The 26,009-nt window shown below is 39.0% G+C and overlaps 1 protein-coding gene across 1 annotated transcript in view; it reads right to left on the reverse strand.

The window, feature by feature from the left end:
- The window catches only part of nbeab (neurobeachin b), a 188,041-nt gene that overhangs the window by 83,260 nt on the left and 78,772 nt on the right, over positions 1–26,009 (reverse strand). Inside the window, 16 exon segments of the mRNA XM_041993838.1 lie at positions 352–460; positions 2,399–2,463; positions 5,982–6,043; positions 10,671–10,798; positions 11,565–11,684; positions 12,487–12,607; positions 13,840–14,003; positions 18,737–19,160; positions 20,715–20,883; positions 21,204–21,311; positions 21,660–21,751; positions 22,744–22,924; positions 23,603–23,756; positions 23,950–24,101; positions 24,103–24,165; positions 24,992–25,972. Of these exon segments, the coding sequence (XP_041849772.1) occupies positions 352–460; positions 2,399–2,463; positions 5,982–6,043; positions 10,671–10,798; positions 11,565–11,684; positions 12,487–12,607; positions 13,840–14,003; positions 18,737–19,160; positions 20,715–20,883; positions 21,204–21,311; positions 21,660–21,751; positions 22,744–22,924; positions 23,603–23,756; positions 23,950–24,101; positions 24,103–24,165; positions 24,992–25,972 (3,093 nt within the window).

The raw sequence follows: 26,009 nt of genomic DNA on the forward strand, positions 1-26,009 counted from the left end.
GTTGGCTGGTAAAAAGCTCATATCAAAGTCCTAAATTGATATTGCTGGGCTATCCCTTGGCTACAAGTAATTACATTCCCTTTATAAGAATTGTGAGGGTAGGAAGTTAATCCTTGCAGGGACACAGAGGGACACGATTACTGCGTACATAAAGTTAAATGGCTGTTTAATACTAATAGGATTTGTTTAGAGCTCATTAGAAGATTGACAAATTCTATTTTCAAAGAAGATATAAAAATTTTAATTTTAAGAATCAGTTGCTATTCACAGATTATAATGCTCTCTTTTGTGCAATTTTGTGTGACTTTACAATATAATTTCAGAAGCATTGAAGGATTGCACAGTTGATACCTCAAACTCTGCATGCTTGTGGACGTCCTCAGCCCGCTGTCTGTTAAGGATGAATTCAGCTTCATTGGCAACCCGAACTATGTGATCCTTCATGGCATGGCAGAGCAACCTTTAACAATACAAAGTTAAATCCAACAGATTATTTGTTTTCACAAACATAAATAACAAAGAAATACATTTTTTCCCCCTAGCTAAAATCTGTTGTAATGCAGCTCCTACAAAACGATGGGGTTTAAGGCAGTTGTAGTTGGTCAGGATTGTGCAACATTCTGCTTGCTGAAAGAACAGACAGTTAACAGTAAGCATCATTTGTCTGTGTTATGCTGCAAGGCTGCAGGTCAGTGACAGATCCCTCTGTAGCATTAAGGAGGGAATAGAGCGTCATTAGAGCACTGAAGTGTGTCTGGCATACTTCTGACTGACTGAGCATCCTACCCAACTGACCAAAACAGCTGACAAGTCTGCCTCTAGAGGGTCTGTGATGGGGCTATTCAGTTGGGTCCTACGAGGGCTGCAGTCCTGCAAGTTTTCAATGTATCCCTGCTCCAACACACCTGACTCAAGGGATACTTTGAAAACCTGCAGGACTGCGGCCCTTGTAAGACTGAATTGAGTAGCCCTGGTGTATGAGCTCCACCCTCATTCCCATTTAAATTCTAGTATCTTTAATAGCTGAAAGCACTCTGGATATTGTTTACATTACAGGCCATTTTACGCACCATTAGGTCAGCTTTGTTATAATTAAAACAGCCCATGTTCCTCTCCAGTGCTTGATACAGACTGTAATTTTCTTTTAGGTCCCAAAGAGAGTCAGTAATTCAGGGGCTGCATTCATCAGCTACCGTTGCCTCTCTAACTGTTGATAAGGACTCGTTAATAGAAGTTCAATATTCAAAGACAAAAGCTGGCAAAACCAAGCTCTATTTCGAAACTAAGTATAGATAAGAAAAGAAACTGACAGGTGATACTGACAGAAAAAAATTGGTTCCCTTAATCAGTAACTTAAAACATGTCCAATCGTTGTTTTTAATCCCATTATTGCTGCCAGATCATAGTGGAGTGGATCTCAATACAGTGCAATCAGGTCAGTTGCCTCTTATCCCATCAACACCCTCCCATCACTATTCTTCTCTGCAGCTACAAATAAGGGAGGGAAATATACCAAAATTTCTGATTAGGTAATGAGCTTTTTGCTTAATCTGGTACCTGAAAATATATGGCAACAGAGGCAGCAATAACCTAAAGTCTGTTTTGTTCCAATTTCTGGGAGAAATATCATTTTACAAATTAGAGGTCTGAACAGTTTATAGAATAACAACCCTTTATCCCCACTCAATCTTTAATGTGTTGATATTGTCTTGGCATTTAAACAGTCACATTATAAGACAGAAATAACTGCTTGCTGCATGTGTTGTTGCACATCCAGCAGAAACAATGTCTGTGTCAGCCATGCCATGTAAAGCGAAGAGATCTACCAGGCGCTACCTCTAGATCTGTCTAGTTAAGCAGAGTAGGTGTACAGAGACTCAAGTAAGACTGGTAAATTATGTGTCTGTCAGCAGCACCCTGGACAGCGCCGTGTGGCCCTGCTGACTGAAACTCTTTGTTCCAGGGCCAGTGGGGGACTCAGAGAAGCCTGACTGGGCTGGATCTAGAGCCTGGGCATACAGCAACCTAGGCCAGATGGGTCAGCAGATGGGCAAGAAGTCTGAGCTGCCCCTGATCTGCTCTACAGAAAACTCTGAGTCTGGCCACACCCAGAGAGGGAGAGGGAGGGAAACGAAGAGGGAGGCACAGCAAATCAGAGGCAGACAATACAGGAGGTTGACTTAACACTACTGTTTGTATTCTTAATTCATTCAGTCACAACAGTCTTATTTACTTGTATCCCCAGCAGAGCAGTCACGAGAGGCAAGAGGCTTAGAGCTAATCTATACCGTGACAGTGCAGCCGTCACGGTATAGAACAAAAGTTCAGCTACTTTTTTTGTAGACCTACTTAAAACATCAAATTTATTTTTGTGTATTACAGTCAATGCGTACATTACCTTCCTTCATTGATTAACTCAATGAAAGCCAGGCCAGCGTTCTTTTGAATGGAATTCTGCCACTCCTGAAACCAAAGAGTTTGTGATTCATACACAAGCTTTGCATATTATTTGGTAAAAGTTGCAAAAGAAAACACAGTATATACATCTTTTGAATAAGTATTAGCTTTCAGTTTAAAGGAAAAAATGTCAATATTAAACCCCAAAATAAGGCTACTGAAAAGCAAACTGAAATAGGAAAGATAAATAGTCAGACAAAGCACACTAAAAGGTAAAATATAATTAAATATACCATTTTGATCCAATATGCAATTTTATCTTTCATAAATGCATGACAAGAATCACATTTCACCATGCAAATTGCATATTTCAACTATAATTTAGATTACATTTCATAGCTTGTAATCCAAGTAGGTAAAGAAAGCATTTAGTTGATATATCCTTTGAGGAAAAATGTGATGGCTATAAAAAGCTGAAATTCTGCACCACATGTGAAACCATCCTTTCTTCCTCTGTGAAAAGATCTGTAAACACAGGAGAGATGTAATTGTGGGATGAAACTGTATCCTCTAGCTTAAATACAGCCATTTCCTCTGTCCCTTACAGTGACAGATTACTGAGCAAGCTCGCTGAGCCCTGAAGTGTGCGCCTGGAAGGGATCCGAGCCATGGGTCAGAATGCCAGCACTTGCTGTCTCACAACATGCTCTGGAAATGATTAAAAAGCAGTTTGAGAGCGCGCCTTTCACTGTGGGAAATTCAGCTCTCCTGTAACCTTACTGAGGTGCAAATGAAAAGGAAAACAGAGAAGGCTGCAGTTCAAACGAAAATGAAAAACAGGGAAAAATGAAAGAAAAAAAGGCTGAAATTTGAAAGCCTTCTATTGTGTATGTAATTTAAGGCTATCCATATGAGTGTTTAAAATATTTACACATGTTAAATAATCAGTTATCACTGCTATTTCTAAATTAAAATAATTATAACTATATTTCTGTCTATATAAGAAACATATGGTGATATATTCAACTGTATAAATTAGATGTAAATATTAAAAGGCAGTGCTTATTCTCTAGTCTAGACAAAGTAAGCAGCTTTTTTGTGCATAGCAGAATAACTGACATTGACATTTTGTATGGGCAAATGTTTTTGTGAGCAGTTGTCGTGACTGACACATACTGGTTCATGCAAGACGACACAGCCTGACCCTAAGATGTGTTAAGTTAGAGAGATGGTGCTGACAAACTGCTGAGCATCTGGTCTCCAAATGTTCCCCATGACCCTTTTTCCTCAAATACAGTCTCTGCCTGGTGTAAGCTGTTGTTGATTTGGACAGGGATCATGTACAGCCATTCTTCCAAAGTTCTGCTCTTAGAATGCTCACGTGATAAATATAAATACGGAAATCAAGGCAGATGTGACACATCAGCAATGCCAGGAAAGTGGCAGCAGGTCAGTGGAGGCATGGCATGAACTAGTCAAATTTGCTATCTTATTTGAGGAATGCTTGTTGACAGCTGAGATAGCACTTCAGAGGCTCTCTTCTTCTTGTATCTTTTTTACTGCAGAGTGGAATTCCCAGTGGAGTCTTTCTTTGATTTCAAAGATTTATAAAAAAGTCGTCTTCTGCCTATTTTAAGGGAATTAGGCCTGATGTACACCTCCTTAAAAAAAGGAGTGGTCCTTGATGGAAATGGAGACCATGTGCAACACCTCTGGTGAAGTTTTTTCAGTAGCCTAGATATAAATAACCAGGTTTTAAAACTGCATTCACTGATAATTGGGACTTTTGTGTGAAAACAATTTTGCTAAAATGATGTGAAAGGTCCATAATACTGAAGAGCAGGTGAATTCTTTGACACAAACACATGCAATATAAGGAAATGTTCAACAGTCACTGATAATAATGTGAGCTCACTGGGGGAAACAGTGCCATTCTTCATTCTGTCTTTGAAAAACTCACCACCTAAAAGCCCACAACTCCCATCACAGTGAAAAGCTTTCGGGCCTTCAAAAGAATCACTCTCCTCCCACTTTCATCTTCCTGAAATTCAGCAGGGCACTAAGTATTTGTGGTCTTTCATTTCAACCTGTCAGTATGTGGGAGCGTTTGCTTTTATCTACTCGGCTTTGCTCTGTTATACACTCCACATCTGGAGGCCCTCCATCAGTAAATCTCTGTGGCTCCACTCTAGATCCCCTTCTATATGTTTAAGCTGTTACAAGAAACAGAGCTGCTTGACCTTTTCATTCAGCTGCCCAGGCTGAGGAGAGACACACAGTGTCTGCAGCCAAGTCCAGCCACATGATGATTGCTGGGATTAGTATGCATAAATAAAAAAAGGCAGATCATTAGCACTAATTTATTCATAAAACTGACAGGTCACAAAACAGAGAGGGACTAAAGGTCAGCTAAATGCCCTCCTGGCTGTCTTAAAACATTAATGCTGAAATATGTGAGGGAAGTGTCAAAGTTGGCGAGTCATACTGATGTCAGCCAAATCTCACCCTGCTTCTAAGAAAACTTGCTGTGGTTTTTAAATATCACCCAAGATGCTAATAAAGATATCAATTAGGATGGTATTGCAATGCAGTTATCGATCAGAACAAACACCATTGTTGATACTGATAAACAGCATTTACACCTGAGAACGGTAGTGTTGAAGAAACTGATAGCTATCCATTACTACATTATGATATTTAAAAGATATTAGTTGGTAACATAAGCAGGCTGATTATGGGTAGTGCAGAGTACAGATGTACAGTAATGGCTCATCACCACTTGAAAGGCTGTAGTCTCCAAGCTATATGGTCCAGTTTCAAGGACTCATGGTCTGATCAATATCTTAGCCAGGGTTTCATCTCTAGAGCCCCTAATGGCAGGAACCTCTGGAGCCTCAGTAATGCTATCTGTGTAAAGGGGGTGGACTCAGACCCTTAAGAGCATGCTGACGGTCTCATCTGCAATAAATCCTAGAGCTGGAAAAGACAACTTTCCGCAGACACTCTTCAGACTGAAAAGCTACACAAAAGGGAGCCCATCAAAACCACCATAAGAGCAACAATAACTCAGGCCTCACTACCCCATTTATGTACATTTTTTGGGAGAAAAGCCACTAAATAATGACCTCATTATAATATAAGCTAGGCTCCCTGCTGAAGAGCACTTTGGACTGTGGATAGTGGCTTCAAGTCTCTGGCCCTGAAGTCTGGATTCACAAAGAGGCACCGAGTAATGGCTTCCTTATGGGCTCCTGATGCAAGACTGATGGGCTGACAGAAGGTATGTTAAATATCTCCTGTTCTAACTGCTACATCAGGGCTCTGACCTTCTCTAAAACATGGTCTTAACAAGAGATTCAGAGGGTCAACTCAGAGGTGATCAGTCACTAGTAGGGCTGCATGAGGTGGGGCTCATTCCCCAAAGGAGGGCTTGGGATTAAAACTGCAGGGTGTAGTAAGAAAGCCACTGAATTGAGACCTGGGTGTCTGTTTCATCTGTTTGGACGGTTTACTTAAGTAACATTTAACAGGCAAAGCTCCAAGATAGACTGGACAACTGTGAAGAGAAAAAGATAAAGACTCACCTGAGAACAAAGCAGCATGACAAGTTCCACCACTGATGTGCTTGACTTCATACATACTAGACCTTGCAGACAGAGCAGATGAACAGGACAGATGTCAATCATACATGTAAGTGCACAGGTGAAAAACAAAGAGTATTTGTGGGTATAACTGGCAGTTAATGTTTCATTCACAGAACAGAGAAAGATTACTCTCTAAAAATAAATTATGTTTATAGTCTGACACTGGCATACAAAATTTCATTATATCTGAATGAAGCTACTGTATCTGGCTAATTTTAGGTAAATCTGCAGTAACCATTAACTGTACTCCAAATTCACTATAAAAATGCTAAAAGGAAAAAACAAAAAAACAAGCTGCACAATACTCTTCCCTCATTCTGTCTCACTCACACATATCTACTTTCACACATGCCAAATGTTCACAGAAGACTTTCACAGCTTTTTCCTCAACCTCCATCCTGTAGACTGCAAGCCACTGAAGCAGACAACTGTCTAACGAAACATAGGCAGGTGTGAAAAGCTCATTTGTAGAAACAATGCCTGAAACTAGTCTTGTATTCTGCACCTTTCTGCTGCACCTGGCAAGAATCATGAGATGTGCAATCAGCAGCAAGAGCAACTTTCTAGGACTAATTACAGGCTAGCAGAGAAAAAACTAAATATCACACAGCTGCTGTTGTTTCATGGATGATGGGGTGTCAATTAGAGGAGATAACAAAATATTAATTATTTAAGACATAAGCTATTTTCATGGAAATGAGTTCTGCATTGTACACAAGCATCCACGCTGTCAAATAATTGCTTTAACTGCTGTTATGAGTTTCAATGGGTTAAAAAGTAGGATATTAAACTAAAAACCTCAGAGTGACAAAGTTAAAACTTTAGCTTTCATTCAAATCAAAATTTTCTATTTATATAAAAAATAAGCTGTTGTCTGTAAACTATAAGTAAAATTGCAGCTCAACAGCCAAACTGAAAACACTGCCACAGCAATGACACTGTAAATGGTTGATAATACTAACAATGAAGCAATTAAATTAACAAAGTCTAACTCCTGTGTTTGTAATCAACTATGATTGACTGAGAAACTGTTGTCTTATTTGCCTTTTTAATTTAAATTAAGTTGATTACAACAGGTGAATACAGGGCCTTAAAAGTCACCCAGAATTTGCATTTGGGAATACAAATGCAAAATTTGAAATATTCCAAACACCAAATGAATGGACCATCTTGCTGCTTTTCCATCCATTTCTCTTCAGGAGCAGCCTGAGGAAACATATTGCAAATACTTGGGAAGGATATGACCCTCCTCTTGTACACCAAGTGCCACAGCTGACCTCTTGTTATATCAGTGACATGCAGAGCCATAAGTCAGTCTATTCTGACACAGGAGTCAGGTGGCCAACTGACCCTGGTCTTGTGCCCGTAGACAAACTAAATGCATTCTATTTAAACACGACCTGCCAGTCCTTTCCAATAAACAGGGCAGGGTTAAGGCATGGGTGAATGTGGCATTGTGGGGTGATGTTGGCGTCAGGCTGGGCCAGTCAAGGGACAGCAAGAAGCAGGCGGCAGGCATCACAACAGCAGCAGTGTTCACATGCAGCCCTTGCCCACCAACTGCAAGTGTAATACTCAGAGTGCACTCAGCATAATTGCTGCAGTGACCACATTTCTGGAAAGGGGGTGTAGGAATAGGGTGAAACAAAGGGGCACACAGGGCACAGGAGGGCTTGACCTCAGGCAATCTAAGGGGTGATGGATGGCTGGTAATTACTGGTAAATGGAACGCCTTTGCACTGCAGCACAGTATTTCAACTGTGTGCCTGGGAAAGGCCAGGAAGAACAGTGTGGAGAGGAAGTGAGAAGAGAGCAAAATCAGCTCTCAAGTACAAACAGACTAAAACTAGGACAATCTGAGGTAACTTATTGAAGCTAAATATTCTACTTGGCCTACAAATGCAAGAGAAAAAATTTGTATACTTTCAGATAAACCTACTCTAATACATTTCAGGGAGTGTATTTTACAGGCTCAGACAGGGTTAAACATATCTGGTGAAGAGTGCTGAGGTTCCAGCTGTCTATCTACGACCTTGTTTGCGGGGTTACAGTCTGCAGCCCGAGATCAGCTTTGGTTTGTCAGCTTGGTCAGTCTGCTGACAGACTTTGAGTGAAAGGGTAACAGACATATTCACACTTGTCAAGGCTATGCTACCTGATTTTTCTTTCCCTTTCTCTTGACATTGAGCAAGTAGCCTCAGCCACATGTGTACGGCATCCTCACATGTATTCCAAGATGTGTGCAGTATAAGCACGGCATATTCAAGAAAACTGCTCTGATAAACTTAACTGGTGAATATTTTTCTTGAAGTATTAAATATGAAATGAATAGAAAAAAATACACATTTTATTATTTGAACTTTTAATTGAACTTTTTATAAAATGGTTTTATTTGGTTGAATTAATCATTTAGGAAAAACCAGTTTGAACTATCCTAAGAACTATTTTAATGCAAATTATCAATAAGTCACAGGGGGCAGAAAGCATCTATAGAATTGTATATAAAGGATTTAAAGAAACATTTTTATCATTTAAGTGGCACAGAGGTCACAGAAACTGTATGCGTTAAAAATGAAACATTAGGTGGGTTGAGATGCTGTTAGTAACAATGTGAAAGAGATTTTCTAGCATAATTTCACCAATTGTAAATGGATTGGTTGTATGGAATAAATATAATCCTTAATTAACTTTGGCAAAGAAGATTTTTAAAGTTTACAATAAAAAGTTCAATCAATCAATTTAGCAGCTAAATAAATACAAAACAAAAAAATTCATTACTCAATATTATTGGCAATGAAAGAATTTTTTTTTCTTTTCTTTTCAAACAATACTCCAGCCAAAGTGGATTATTTTGTCCAATAGCTTCTTTCTTGAATGGCTTTAAAAACATCACAGGACTGCATTCTTTTAGCATGCTGTCATTCCTTGCATAGACCTCTGAAACTACTAGTGGTCTAGCTTACTCTTAAAAGAAAAGAGTTTGGCAACGAGAAAAGGCAGATATAGTATTTCGCTTGGAAGTCGAGAGATATGAGGCCACACATATTTTTCACTGTGCGCAGACATCTGCAGACAGATCTCACACATGCCTGTGCTGACTGCAGTGGCAGTGTGTTATTGTGAAGCAACGCAACCAAAGCAAGCCCAAGGAGTAGTTGCAGAACACACATATGCAAACACAGAGTCCATGAGGTTAGGCACATGAGACTGAGATGCTGCCAACCTGAGGAGAGCACAGGGAAATGAGTTTAGAGACCAAAGCAGAGTGCAGAGGAAGGATCCCACCCTTCTGGAAAGACTGTGCACAAAGAAAGCAGCCAAGACAGTTCTCAAATTGTCTTGGCTGGGACTGTTGTATTGCTACATAAATAATTAAATCTAAATGGTAAAATGGTAAATGGTCCGTATTTATATAGCGCTTTACTGTACCTGGAATGATACCCAAAGCACTTTACATTAAACATCAAATTCACCCATTCACACACACACTCACACACTGATGGCGGAAGCTGCCACGCAAGGCGCTCGACCACGACCCATCAGGAGCAATTAGGGGTTCGGTGTCTTGCCCAAGGACACCTCGACATGAACACGACTTGGCCAAGGATCGAACCGGCAACCCTCGGGTTACGAGATGACCGCTCTACCTTGCTGAGCGACGCCACCCCCTATCTATAAAGATTTTTTATTGAATTTTGATGTCTGTGTAAATTTGAGTATCAAGTTTGTCAATAAAATTTTAGGTTTTACTAACAGTACCATAATTTTACTATGACTAACAGCCATGTTAACTGTAGATTCTCTGGGGTGTTGCTGAAAAATTGAACAAGCTCTCTTTGCACCAATTTCACTTTCAATGTAAACAATTTTAGATTTTATGGTAAATATTGAAATGTACTAAATTCTTTATGAGACTAAACAGAAAAAGACATTTAAAAATGCTCTTTCAATAAGAAAAGAATTTACATTTTCATATTTTCTTAATATTCTTAGATTTGACCAACTACACAATTAAGAAAGCAATTAATCTAATTCATTTTTGGTTCATCAAATAAATGTGCAATTGATTTCTTTTTCTTTCTGCTATTAATATTTTTTATACAAAAATTAACCTCAACAAAGACTTCAGTGTAAAGTTAGAAAACAAAGGACGGGCTCAATCAGGTGTAGTTGTTAGTTTTGCATGTTCATTCATTGCCACTAGTTTTACCTAAAAAAATCAACTGCTAAATTCAAAGAAAAAAACATTATCCTCCATCACTTTGTTACAAGGCGAGCTGAAAACATCTCAGTTGAGTACTAAAAATATCACTGCATAGAGACAAAGGCCAAACATTAATTTCAAAATTACATTTGTTGTGACTGTGAAACACAAAGTTTAAAAATACTACATCTAGAAATAATCAATACACAGAGTGAATTATGAAGAAAACAAAACACACATGCCATGAGATGAATGAAAGGGAAAACAGACTTAATCAGATTGTGACAGACCTCTAGCTTGTGTGAAAAATAGTGACTTTCCTGTCAACACCTACTACTGCGTATGCATCCATCAATGAAGCAGCCAGTGCAGCACATACGAGTAGGTTAAAGGGACAGGAGAACACCACGGCACAGTGTCTCTACCTTCTATAAGCAACTCTTGTCCATGGCTGCCCAGCAGGGTGCGTGACAGAAAAGGTGCAAAATCCACAAAGATCTCCCTCAGCAGGGGAGCCACTTTCTCCAAGGCGCGCTCTAATTTTGTAGTAATGCTGTCAAAAAGGACACATAAAAAACAGAAGTTACAAACAGAAATTAAACACCTGAATTGGTGCAAAATTAAAACCAGGTAAAACTGTACCCTTCCATCAAGGGTAAGACAGAAGTAGATGTAGAGCACAGTTGTGGTTAGTGGTGGTGAAGGTAACCAATACATTTCATAGGATGCAAACCATGCTAGATAACAATGGGAGAAAAACTGGCATTAACAGAGATGTCAGGGATAGAAGATTTCATGTTGTTTAGTTTTTTTTTTTAAATCAGTGTGAATACATGTAACCAGCTGTTTGCATTCTTTGGTGTGTTACCAGGATTGCAAGTGAGATCACAGTTGTTTAAGACTGCAGAAGCACAGCCATATCTTCTACACACTCAATGCCTGCCTGTGCCCGACATCATCGAAGCATCTCAGAAAAACTGAGTTGGTGTCATGCAGCCACTCAGCTCAGACTGAATACAGACAGAGATACAGTTCAAGCTGCAGCATATCTCTGTGCTCCTATGTGTGAACACATAGATAAAAAAATACAGTACGAGGAGAGCTGTAGCTTGTTTTCCCTGTTAAGATGGGCAGAAAGCAGCAGGATAGGAAAAAAACAGAGGAAACAGAGTTCAGTATTGTCTGAATGTAGCGGGTGTGTAGTGTAGTGTAATCTACCCTCTAACAACTTGGGAAAACCTAGCAGAGGCATGACAGACTACAGCATAAAAGGCAGGGTGCAAGGAGGGGGTCTAGGTGACTAACATAGATGTCCTTGCCTAAGACACTGGCCTGCATCTCTGGAGGCTGCCTGTAATCCTGTCGGAGAGCTAAAGGGTTTGAGCTCGGGAGGTGTCAGTCTCTTACGCTGTAGATTGTGGTCTACTTCACAAAAGGCACTGAAATAAAGAGAAGAAACAAACAACAGGCAGCACCTCCTTCAAGCTGTTTCATGAATAGGCTCATGAGCTAGTAATAATCATAATATAGTAATATAGATTAAAAACATCATACAGTCATTTTTAAAAGGGTGGAGTAGGTTCTTCAGCTTAGATGTTTTTCCTTCATGTGAAATATAAGTTTGGAGCAAGCTCTGCAGCAAAATACTACCATCATTGACTTCACAGTTACGCTAAGTGATGTCGGTAACTGCTACCATGGCAACCAAATCTATTCCTCTAGCTGAAAACACTGAGGCAAAGAGAAAGCGAGACAGAGGAGTGAGACATGGGCTCGCAGCAATCAGTGGGAGAATACATCTAAGGACATCTGCCACAAACTATTAGAGCAAGTGGGGACAATGAAACAAGGTCACAACCAGATAAACACATGGGTTTATACATAATTACATTAAAAATAAGACCAAATATAACCACAGATAAAGATAATAAAACCCACTGATCAAGTTGTGGATGTGGGATCTTATTTATATATTTTTTTTCTTTTATCTATAACACTTCGTCCATTAAGGGTCATGGGGAAGCTGGAGCCTAACCAAGCATTTAGCAGGTGAGAGCCAGGGTACACCCCGGACATGTCGCTAGTCCATCGCAGGGCATCTATTTTATATCCAAATATAAAAATAACTAAACACACATACATACAACTTTACATGAAAGCAGATTTTATACTGTACCAAAGTATGTGCTGAAGAAAAACAATAAGAGAGGACATGCATAAGGTTTAACAGCTGCATTGTACCTCATATTCTCTACGGTGTCTTCAGGCATGGGGGCCACGGTCTGCACAGCCGGAAGATTTTTACTAGTAGCTCCATTGACAAAACTGGAGGAAGAAGAAGCAGAGGCTGCCTCTGTGGCTCCTGCAAAGACAAAACCATACAACAATTCAATAGGTCTGAAACTATTCAAAATACAATCTTGATCATTATTACTAATTGTGCAGAGAGGCAAGGCTTCACTTTTAGATTATGAAATCTCTTTTTTCTATATTGCAATAGCTGCATTGTCAAAAATTAAATACAACAAGTCACTAAAGTAACAGATTCTAATACAACAAATAAATACTGGAATTGGTCACAAGCTTCCTGCTGATGGATTTCAGCACAAATTTCAGTCAGCTCAAATAAACTGTGCATTTTTATTAAATCTGCACTTATACTGGTTCACACTCGGCAGCATAACAAAGAGGAATGTTGTTCATTGAAATGACAAAAATAAAGAATCAGACAATTCCAGACAAAATCTATCAGTTTTTGTTTTGGTATTAAAGCTGAAATTTGAAAATCAAAGCAACTGTAAATTAAAGGTGAAAAATAATAAATAAAATAATCAACCACATAAATATAAAATAAATAAAATAATCTGATTATCCTTGTGAGAGGTTAAAACCTTGAGATCATGGGGTCTGGGTGAGAGGTTATGATTTTTGCTGAAAGCAAACTTTCACTTGGTCACATTTCTTACATTCCTGCAGAGAGGCTCGGAGAAGAGAAAGAGAGTTTTTTTAAATACAGCGCATTAAAAAGGTGCTGGCGTTCTTAATGGCTCTTGGTGTTAAGTGGGTCCTTTCAGATTCCCAGACTACATGAGCCCTGAGGTGAAATGGGCTCAAGGCAGCAGAGCCCCAGGAGGAGCAATGTGACAGCAGGGGGAGGGAGAGGTCAAGCAGTCAGACAAGAAAAACCACTAAAGGAAAAACTGTTCACAAATTCATCTTCTGTATTAGAAAGTTATTATTCTACAGCATAATTCAGACATACTCAACCTGGGGCAGGATTAGCAATAGCAGTCATGTAGACAGTAGTTTTCATTTGGATGTGCACAAAGCCAAATCTGATGGTGAATGGAGAGTAAATAGAGCCATCTAGTGGTACTCATATGGGCATGCAGCGCTACATTATCCAAAAGAGGACAAATGCTTTGTTTTTATTCTTGGAATAGCATCAATGAAAGAAAAAAAAGGCAGCGCAATTAAGATAAAAATACCCCTTAAAGTGCTCTGAAGTGGTATTATTTAAAAATGGACACTACTAAAACTTAATGTTGCATTACATTTTTTCAGAATAGCCTAGCTGTCGTTTGCTAAACCCACCAGTAGTGTTGATCATGCTTTTGGGGGCTGCTGAGGCAGCTGCAAAGACGTTGGGGGTGCTGCTAGCTGCGAGCCCTGGGGAGGTGCTGCTGTTACTGCCGGTTCCAAGTGTGTTAACTGCTAAGCTGCCAGGGGAGGTTTTTTTCACTGGCACCACTACACTCCTACAGAGAAAACACAGAGCATATTTAATTTACACATGCACTAAAAAAAGTATACATGGTTAAAATGATAACATAAATAATAAATGCAAACAGAATTGCACAAGTGTTATCACCACTGATTAAAAACTGGAGTAACCAAACTTTTATGGTTTAAAAGTAGTAACTGTTAAGTCATATTGTGAAAATATGAAACTATTCATGTACTGTCAGTTGTGGCTTTTACACCATGACATAAAAGGTCTGCTGGACTAGAACAGAGGTTTTTTTTATTTAGTTTTTTTAGTTGGTTTTTTTTTTTGTGTGGTTGTTTTTAAAGCATACAGTAAAACAACAAGACAAAAACAGCATGTTAGCTTTATACTAGCCCATAAAACTGTGTGCAGCCAGTGTTTAGCTCAGAGGCAAAGAAGTCCTTAAATATATATTCAACTGTCAACTTCTGTTCTCTTTTTACTGAAATACCCCAGAACATAGTAACTAAAATAATAATATTCATTCACAAGTTTAAAAGAGGAAAAGGGGGAAAGCAGTGATGACCTTCCTAATTTATTTGCAGCTTTTAGGCCCTGCTGCCAGTTTGAGCATGCTCATTCATTAATCAGTGCATTTCAAAGGTAAACATCCTGGCTCCTACCTCCATCTTTCAATGTCAAGCATTAAAGAAAAACAGACAAACACATGTACACTAGAGACATAAGTAAATAAATGTGATAACCAGCATTTGAGATACTATACTTTCCCTTCCATCTATTATTACTACTGGTGGCCCTCTGCTGCCCTCTGCCATTCCCAACTATGATCAGTCTCCAGGAGCAACTACAAAAGTGGCAGGTCAAAAGGCATACTACTTAAAGACAAACAAAAAACAGCTCTAAAAATACAAAGGAGTGCTTTTCTTTTATGGAAGAAGTAAAAAACAAAAGTTATTTAAACAGTTAGGTACAGGCAAAAACAATGAAAAAGGTTCATATTTATTGTCATTTTAATAGTTAAGTAAGCAAAAGTTAAACTTTAAGTATTGTTTTCACTGCATCAAATAAAACCAGTGGGTTACTTTGGTGCAATTTTTTAAAATAAAGATAATTGTATAGAAAAACACCCTCACGCATTAATAAGCTTGTTCAAGCTTCAAATGTCTTAGCCAGGATTAAGAAAAGCCACTGTGGCCCCTTTCAAGATTTGATATTTCAGATTCAGAAAGGCTTCATTAATTCCCTAGATCGAACACTCTAACTCTTCAAACCCTTGCAATAGCCAAAGGCTAGGTAAAACAGCTGCCCAGCATTTTTAAAATAATTAATGCCCACGAGGAAGATTAGAAGACAAATGTTTTCAAAACAGACATTTCCTTAGTTTATCATTAAATGGCAGTTAAGAGTGAGTCAAGTTGGTAAGCGGAACTTAGTCATTGTTACATTATGCGAAAACTTTACCACCAATATGAATTTCTTATAGGTAAATAGACAAGTAAATAGAGGAAACAGAAGAGGGAAAAAAAGGCCAAAAATGTCATTTCAACTTAAGACGTTTGTAAATAAACATGAAAGTCATGTGAGGTGATTAATTTAAATTACAAGAACACATTACACCATTTTTAAATAAGCTGAAGGAATGGCTTAATAAACAGGATAATAATCCTGAGCATCCTTTAAAAGGCTTCCTTCATGGCTCTCACAGCAGTCTGGGGTAAAGATCTCTTAAAAAAAATTATAAGATCTCAACAGGGCTGTGTTTATAAGTGGCAGAAGTGCCAGTGAACTGGAAGCTTTTTGCCACAAAAATGGGCTAAAAATCCCTTGAACACAACATAAAAATTCTTCATGAAATACAAAAGGCCTTTATAAGATGTTATGCTTACCAAAAGGGTTTAGTAAGCACAAAACACACAGGTCAAACTTTGCTTCAAGTCTTATTTTTTTTTATATAGAACTATATATCTACTATAGGCCTATACCTATGGAATAGAAGGAACCTCAAAATAATAATACGTTCTCTTTTGACTCATAAAAGCTACAACAAAAACTACATAGTACTAAAAACAGAAAGCAAAGACTTCAATAATTATACATCTTTTTAAAAAACATCCTTTGGAGGCTTCAGATTAAAATTGACCTGGTGACCTTTCGTCATGACACAGGAAAGCAGAGACACCACTAACTGTTCACATGCAGTCTGATTGGCTGAGGATTAAAGTTGATGCAGTGAACTTGGCCTGGCAAGAACTCCCTGACAGAGAGGAGAAGCAAAGCTTGTCCTTATCGAGTCTACCGTTGGCCTTTGGGTTTGTGAGGGTGCCAGATAATGTCTCATCCAATCTCCTGCAGTTACTCTGGGTGACAAAGGCCAGGCCTTTGCTCTGTCACAAGCTAAGCCTGTTGTCATCTGAAACAAATCCCCAGATACCCTCCCTCAACAAAACACTGACTTTTACTGTCGCCTTTTGTTTCTGTTTTATATCTCCTGTCAATCTCAAAGATCACATTACAGAAATGCACCATAGGAAACTAACCTAATATGGGCAAGATGACTATTTGCAGTTAATTTTACATCCTTGCTTGCAGTACAGTGATTTTTCCTTAAAATATTAAAACTATAAAGTTTAAATTAACAAATGTAATAGATCTCCATTTTTTTTCAGAGGATAAAAGATGCAAAAATGAGATGATAGAACACACTGAATGGCAGTGTTGCTTTGTGGACAACAACATAACTCACATAATTCAATTCCAAAAATAGTAGTAAAATAAAACATTTGAAACCAAGCAGATCAAAATCAATTCAATCACACAGGGGAGAAAGAAAGACTGGAGAAAAGCTTGAAAGCTTACTGAAATATTAATACCACTAGGGATACAGCTGTGCTCTGAAGAACACTGATGACAAGTATCATTTATTTAGTAGAGCTACGTACCGTTATCCTAAAATCACAATGACAGATATGAAAAGATCAATAGCATGTTTTGATTGTAGGAACTGAGGGCGGATTTTATCTTGCTTTTCAAAATTATCCTTTGCATGCATATTTCAGCAGAAACCTGCCCCTTCTTTGGCATAGCTGGGATGTTACATTAGATCTACAGGATGTTGATAAAACATAGACCTCTTTTAATGAATAATTCATTAGCCAAATGCTCATGAATCATGTATAGATTATCTAGTGCATATTTTATTAATAGGATTGTTTTAATTGAGTTGCAGAGAATAAAGCAAGGATTAATCTTAGGATGAATATTAATAAGGTCTGTGGCTGTGGGAGATGTCTGCACAGTAAAGTATAGCCAATGTTTCCTTTATGAATCTAAAATAAGATTCTAATCCAATAGTGCTTTATTTGGAGATACAGGGAGCGATATGGAGGAAATATGCTGTGCTTATATTCCACTACCAAATTCAATAGAGAACAGTTATCACTGCTCTCCATCATGTGAAAACTCAAATATGTAAGGATAAACAATATCTCAGGGCTAATTCAGAGACAAAAGAGAAGAAGTTGAGGATTATTGAGGCAGTTATTTACTGTATTCCCATCTGGTCAGTGAGGTTTTTGAGCAGTTTAAACCCCACCTCCATGATGGACACTGTCCTTGTGCAATTCACTTCAAGCCATTTTTCCCTCCGTCTTTTTTTTTTATGTTGTCACTCCCAATCTATTTTTGCCTTGACAGACAAATGAAAGGCCTTTCTTTGCCTGGCAGCTCATTTCACTGGCAGGTGGCAAACAATTAGACATAGCAAATAAAGGCAGAAGGGGGACAGACATGAAAAGCATGAGACAAAGTTGTAAATGTGGTCTGGAGGCTTTGTGTGAAAGCATTTCAAAAATAATACACTTTGCCTTGGCAACTCATTTCAAGCTGCCAGTTTCTATTATGGGTGTGAGTGTTGAGGACGATGGCTAGTTATGGTGTGGTCTGTGGCCACTTCTGTTCAATCTGTCATCAGCGCCCAGGAGACCCCCACCCTGTTGGCTGTCCTCTATACACATACTGCTCCATCCTTCCCCTATTCATCAGGCTCACCTCAGCCCAGTTCAGCAACAGAATACATTAAGCAGAGGGGAGACCCCATTATTGCTTCTACTTCAGTGTGTACCTTCCTAACATGAAGTGACTACATTTTAAACAAACAACTCGTAGGGAGGTAATTTTGTTTGTGCTCAATTTAAGAAAGAAAAGGAAACAAAACTATTTTAAAAAACTTTATCAGGCATAAGATATTAAGATAAGAGTGAGGTGAAACTTGAAATCTCTGCCGCAGCACCTAAATCCAGACAGATATCTATGTGGTTTTACCTAATCCAAGAATGTAAATAAACTTCAGAAGTACACCAGTGCTTCGGAAAACCTTTCAAACACAGGAACCTCTTGCTGAAGGAAAAGAATACAATACAAGTGGGCTGGTTTGAATAATGTGTTGCAGTCTTCTTAGAAACCATTACTGGTTTACTGCATAATTTAGGTAAACCCCAAGGATTAACATTTTCATTCTATGGTCACTTGAGAGATTTCACACACCTAGACTCATAACCCCAAATCCTGTATGGTTTAAACTGTTTGACAGCTTTCTTAAAATAGTTCAAATAAATAAAGTTCAGATGTTTATGATGGACATAACTATAGTTTTTCTTAGTCAAAAATACATAAGAATTAAAAAACTGACAAAAAAAAATCCATTATTAAATATTTAGTTATTGTTAGATGGCTGTAGATTACTAACCAGTGATCCTTCCTCACCTGTCAAAGGAATGAAACTGCATGGGTAGCATGGTCTGGGCTTTGGCAGTGGGGTCTGGGTAAGACACAGGCTCCAGCCCAGCCTCCATGCCCTCCACAGGAGCTGCTACCAGGCTCTTCAAAATCTCCTTCACATTAAGGCCCTTGTTGGACTGACTAACACTCATAGTGGAGGATGGTGGTTTAAGGATCTCAACGTTGGCAGATTCAAACAGGCTGACTTGTGACTTCTTCACCTCTGAGCACAGAGTGGGTATTAGCGCTGTCATGGCTCCCATCCTGTGGTTCAGTTCAGACCCATTGAGGACACTGGCTTCTTGCTCATCTCCAATTCCAGAGTCTATGTGGGGTAGAGTGTGTTCCATGCGGAGGTCTTCAGATGATGCAACACTGTCCTTACTACTCTGAAATACTGGTGGTGTTTCTGCAAGAAACAGAGAAATCAGTGACATGCATACATACTAAGTTTATATATCAGGCAAAAGTTTGGTCACACATATGCAAAACATACTGCATAAAAAATAAATGCCAACTTCATATTAACATATTTGTTGAAAGAGATAAGAAACAGGGATTCAGAACTTAATAATTTATTACTAATGTCAGTAGATAAAACTGCATTTCAGAGCTAGCTTTACATTCCTAGCCAAAGAGTAAATATAGCATGTGTAGAAAGAGTCACATGGCAGAGAAGCTTCTCTGATGTCTCTTTAGAAACTGATCCTCAAGTGAGATCAGTTAGCTGTTATTCTCCCTCCATGTTAATAAAACATTAATCCTTTTCCACAGCTTCTTCTTGCCTAAAGTCAAATTTATGTAGGTGCTTTGGCATAGAAGCCAATAGAAAAATAGATATGCTGCTCTATTATACTGTGACAAAATATACTGAACACAACACTTGAATGTATGTACACGTGTATATAGTCAGCAATAGTTGGTATGTTCGTTAAGCCAAAACTATGTACATATAACTTGAAGCGTGTTCATGTTTTGAGAGCTGAAGAAGTTCTTTTTTAGTCAGATTCTGGTTCACCGTGACCCAGTGGTTACCTACATGCAAGGGCAGCCATATAAATATTCATCACATGCCCCCTAACGAGGTCAGCAGGGCCTGATTTAGCCAGAAAGTCGTCTGGCTTCCTGGTCCATCAGACAATCGTCTGCCACATGCCGTCTGGAAAATTCCCCTATTTTCTGGTAAAATTTATGAAGGCGGCAGCATGCCTCTCTCCTCCAAGCAACCTCTATGATCCCATTCTCCTCTGGTGGATTGCTTGCCTAATGGGCACTGACAGATGGGGCTGAAAATAGCAAGCCTGGCTCCACTGCCCCAAAAACCCACAGTAGTTGGGAAGCATGCTGCTTTCTCATCTCTGAACTTCTCGCTGCTCATCTTTTCTTCCTTCACTCTGAGTGGTCTCAGCTCTTTAAATTGCACTTACATATTCCTTTTGGCCTCTCTCCTCTTCCTCTATTTTCTTTTATTCACTTCACCTTTCATCTGAACGAAAGTTAAAAAAGTATGCGCAGTTGTACATTTTATAAAGGCAATTGGAACTGCAGCAGACATTGTGTTAAACCTCTGTAGGCAGCCAATGATTTCCTTTCATGTGACTTAATGTATTATTTATTACTTGAGGCACTTACTACCTTTCATTTTAGAATGAATGTTGATGCCTATTCAAGTTCATAACCACCATATTCAGCACTAGTCTATTTGCTTCCACATTTACTTCTGTGTGGTGCAATTAGCAGAGCTCATGAATAAATCATAGCAGAGCCAGTGGAGTGCAGGCAGGGTATCCCTGATGTTTTTTTCTGAATGAGCGCTCAACTCTTATAAGAAGCCACCAGAAGAGAAAAGATATCGGACACATAGCATTTGTGTATATCGGACACCGTCACCTAAAACTAAGACAAGGCGGAAGAATGAAGCAGAAGAATGAATATAAGAAAGGCAGAGGACAGAGACCAACACCTGTGCTGGTTGGTGAGTTGATCTCCTGACGCATGCTGTGGGCTGACTGGCTGCTTATCTTGGCAGTCTCACGTTGAGGCTCAAGAATGTCACGGTATTTGGAAACCATGAGGACAGAGATGAAGTATACCACAGCTAAGGCCATGAACTGGGCTTGTTTACTGTCATCCTGTGAAGAAGAATCACAAACTCAGTTAATCCACTTTCACTTCAAGAGAACTTTGACAATCCACTTCCTAAATTACTCTTTCATAGCAAATGTGTCTCACATAAACAAACAACTACCACCTTCATGAAATGTTGATTTGAATACAAATATCTTGCTTATAGAAAGTCATTTAAATAGAATTGCTTGTGCTTGGTGTTTTACCTTTTGACTGAAGGGTGTTGCATTATGCAACCAATTTGCCAATGACTATAGTTCAAGTAGATTTCATCCTCACTACCATTTCTTTGCACATTTCTCATCAACACATGGACTAGGCTCACCACATCACGGAACACCACAGCACGGAGTCGATTGATGTCTACATCCTGCAGAAGGCGATCAGGGTCCTTGATCGGAGACAGGTTAGTAGAGACAGACTCCATGGCTGTCTAAAGCACAAAGATAATTTGACATACTACTATTGTCAGTCAAAGCTCAGTTTAAAATGTTATGTTTGCTATTGTTTTACTTAAACAGAGTTCCAGGGATTTAAAAAAGGGAAGGACAGGAGAGGAAACGTAGAATTATAAAATTGTGGGCTCAGAGATGGATTCTGTATAACAGCATGTACAGACAAGCTGGAATAACTGTCTTTCTGATAGTATTAAGGAAAAAAATTTAAAAGTGGGGCAAAGTGGTATATATACATATATATATATATATATATATATATATATATTTATCTATTTATTTTAAATCATGACACAGATAATACTATATCTGATATTACATCCTACCTTACTGGAAGTCACAGCATTTTGCAGGATCTCCTGAGTTCTGTTGTACCTCTGCCTGCACTCCAAACAGTTTCTTACGGCCACACAGCACACTGTGCACAAACAAATGCACACCAAGCATACAAGGAGGCTCTAATTTCAAAGTCAAGGGAAATTAAATGCTGATAACATGCATGACCTCTTTAAACCTAATCAGTTATTTCTGATGACTATTTGTTCCAGGCTGATGGATAAGAGAGCAAGAGTGAAATCAGGAGCCAGACTGATTTCACACCAAAGCCAGTGATGAGAAATTGTATGTTCACAACAAGGACATTGAAGTCTGAAGGCTATTTCCCATCCCCCAGACTATAACTTGAAGTCAACAATCAAGCAAATGCAGACTTGCTAACACACAAGCACACAAGCCCAGAGGCACAGCAGATACGGACAAAACATTTAGTTTGTGCACACATGAAAAAAGATTGAAAAAAATACATGTTTGACTGCTTTATGTTTCAAAGAATTCTACCAACACAATTTAAATTAAATTCCTTTAAACAAATTTATTCTGTATTTAGCAGTTATTTGCTTGTCATGCAAACACAATTCATCATCTCTTATTTATATCAAGTAAAAAACAAAGATACAAAAGAACAGGGAGAACCGGATGGAGTCCTATGTAACCCACTAATGAGAAATGCAAAAAGCTGCTATTTGGAAAGAAAACCTGACTGCACTGTAAATCAGCCTCTCTGCTCATTGTAGGTTCTAAAAGAAAGATCACGTCATTTTTTTTATTCTCAGCAGAAAATGCAAAAAAAAATAAAATAAAATAAAATAAATAAAAAAAAAAGGCAGATTCTACAATTTACCAAATAATTAGCACACAATTTGTCATTTAATAAGCTTTTCTTTTTAAAAAAGGGAGGATTTTTGGGGATTAGAGGAATTATTAGAATATGTGAAGAGAAAACTATTACGGCTTTTTCCACTTCATTCACCTTCCAGCGTACAAACACCACTTAATGATAAAGCAGTTCTTTCACCACTGACTCCCATTAACATCCACTGCAGCAAACGGTCTTAAGCAAAAACAGCTTACCCAATCTGAGGCACTGGCGCATTAGGCCACCGGAGGACATGTTTTTCTCAGCCTCTATCTCACTGAAGTTGAGGGAACTTGAGAACACCAAGACATCTACCATAACCATGAGGCGCGACAGGAAAATGATGGCGGTCTCTGACGACATACCCTGTGTTGCCTCAATGTTTTCCAACTCCATCTAGAACAAGTAATATAGAACAGAGATGAAAGAAAATCTACTGCATCTCATCTGACAAGTTTTCACCTCCAGCTGTAACAAATTTCTTGTGTATGTTTAACAGAAAAGTCCAAATATGGGAAGACAAACATATCACACTAACAGTTTTAAGTGCTGATAAATTTAAGACTGACAGAAGGAGTGACACAGTTGGAGAGACCTAATCAGAGTTTCTAAATAAGGTTTGAGACAGAAAATTCAGATAAATTTATCAAGAATAAATCAGTTGTGAAGGCAACATGAAATTAAGGAAGAAATTAAAATAACAATCCTGACCTTAATAGTCTAGTCATGCACGGGAAAAAGGAAGATTATTAAAACCAATCTAAACTTAACAGAGCAAATTAAAATCTGGTAATTGCAAGACTGATTGCGGGAAATATGAAATGACACACTAGAAGGTTAACAACAATATAATAAACTTTACCAAAGTAATGTCCTCGGCAATAACTGTAGCAAAGCCAGGATGAGCACAATGAGGTTAAACTAATCAATAACCACAATCAAGCTCTATTCCCCACTGACACAGGGTGCATTATCAAATACAGAATGTACACTGAACCACATACTAAGTAGTTACAATAAACAACCACTAGATGGCAATATTCCCTTATACTGAAGCTGGAAAGGGGCACTTACTGAAGGAGATGTGGCCGCTGAGAGAAGAGGCAAAATCCCTCCACAAGCAATAATGATATTGTCAACCATTTGCGATATGAAATGGATGGTGTTGTGGACAAAAATTATGTTCTCGTTACTATTAACAAAGTCCATCACAGATTTGGTGGAGTGGCTGCAAAATAGAAAAAAAAGAAAGAAAGAAAAAAAAATACTAATAATTATGTGCACAGGTGTTTTTTACACATATCAATCTAGCCCATTCCCATTCAATGGCTTATACATCTTTACAATGTATCATGCATTGTAAACATGTAAAGAATCATTACTTGCACCATGCTCATTCGCCTGTAAATCACTTCACACACCTCCTCCAGACATGGATGTCACTCTCCAGTGCAAACAGCAAGTCAGTGAGCAGTCTCTGGTGCATGGCAGACCATTTGAACTCTGGGATGCGGAACATTGTAGTGCGTGGGCCAGGACTGAACTGCCGTTGTTCTTCTGTCATGGGCACCCCCCCTAAAGCCAAGGTCCACACATATGTCCCTTCCCGTCTGTGAGACTAGGCGGCCATGCACACCCTGATAGGACAGAAATTAATCACTACATTTTATGCTTCACATATGAAGCATTGATAAGTTGCTAATTCTATTTATTTTCATCAATAGCATATCCATAATCAGATACAATGCTACTTTAATGTGAGTCCTCAATCCTTTCATGCCTGTGGGTACATAAATATGCTCAATACAACCTCTAACATGAGCTAAATGAGACAGAGAGGTGCTGCAAAAAGCCTGTTTAAAAAGAAGCAGCAATGAATTCAACATGAGCAATTATGCAACAGCAGAAAAAGGTTTAAAAATAAATCCTGCATCCCACTGGCCCACCATCAGTGACCCAGTCTAGGTAAAAGAGCCTGACCTCTGGAAAGGAGCACAGAGGAACGAAGCAATAAACAAATCCCAGGCGATTGTTGTAGAATAAGTCTTTGTGTCTTTCTGGCATCCTGTTGGCTCAGTTAACTATTCCAGCAGCCCAGTTTCCTGAGTCTCAGAGGGTTGATGCCTGATGTGCACCAGGCCTTCCTGTCCCCATTACAAGCACAGTCAGAGGAAGAAAATGATCTCTCTGGGTCTGTTAATACAAAACTATTCACTAAGGGCCAACACATCCTGGCAATAACCTAAACCTTTCTTCTCAACTTTCTTTTTGTGAGTCTGGTGCTGCCATTTTTCAGTTTTCATGACTGTTATACTTCCTTCTGTCAAAGAACTCTGAAACTATATTGGTTCAGTGAACCTGTTTAATTTCTTTAATGAAAAAACAACAAATCTTTCTTGTGTCAGATACTAAAAGATTATTTTACATGAGTGAAATGCATTATGATATAGTGATTTATCTAACCTGTGTGGTGGCTGTTGTCTGAATCTTCTTCATTTCCTTGTCTTTGCCATCATCTGATCTTTCCGTGTCCGAGGTATTGCTTGCTGCATCTAATGCACTGCTGGTCTTACCATCTGGGGGGTCTCCCTCTGCTGCAGCTGTGCCCTCAGCAACCTCTGGGATTTTGGAGGAGTTCTGAGTTTCAGTCCCAGCCACAGAGCTGATACCTTCAAAGGCCGTCTGAAGCTCAAACTCATCCTTCTCCAGGATACTGGGTAAGGCAGGGCCTGCTGTGTGAGCAAGAAGGCTAAGTTCCTCACTGGGGCTGATGTGAACAGGCAGCTCTGGACTGGGCAGGACCAGAGGTTCAGCTGGACTGAGATCAGGCAATAGCTTGTCCTCTATGCCAACTGCTGCCTTGCCAAACAGGAAATTATGAGGGATGCTGTCCTTGTCATCATCCAGTGTAATAAGAGGGGCAGTATTTTGGTCATCCATACTGCCCTTTGGCAACAACATACTAACATTACTGTTGAGTTTTTTTACAGCAGCAGTATAAACATTATCCAACAAAGAATCGACCTCAACCAGTGGTCCGTTCACAGATACCCCCAAAGTTTCAGAGGACAACTCAATATCATCCAGTTTAACCTCTGTAGCTTCTACCTTTTCGGCCTTGATGTCCACCAGAAGGTCATGAACTGCAACCCTAACTCCATTGACAGTGCCCTCTGATCCTCTATAACCATCTGCCGGCCCCTTTCCTTCTGCCAGGAGGTTGTGTGAGTCGGCACTCTCATAGTCTGTCTCACTTTCAGGTGTATGAGAGTTATCGTCCATTTCTCTGATCTCAATCACACCTTTAATTCCAGAGCCTTGGGCAGACAGACCAGATATAGTGCTGACCAAACCCTTCTTTCCTTTTTTAATATTCTCCTCTTCCTGACGCTGGTACTCTTCATACATCTTGGCCAAGTATTCTTTATGCGCCTCATATGTCACCTATAAAAAAAAAAAAAAAAAATCCATGCTATAAACA

Source organism: Melanotaenia boesemani, chromosome 9 (assembly GCF_017639745.1).
Source record: "Melanotaenia boesemani isolate fMelBoe1 chromosome 9, fMelBoe1.pri, whole genome shotgun sequence".
In the NCBI taxonomy this organism is placed as follows: Eukaryota; Metazoa; Chordata; class Actinopteri; order Atheriniformes; family Melanotaeniidae; genus Melanotaenia; species Melanotaenia boesemani.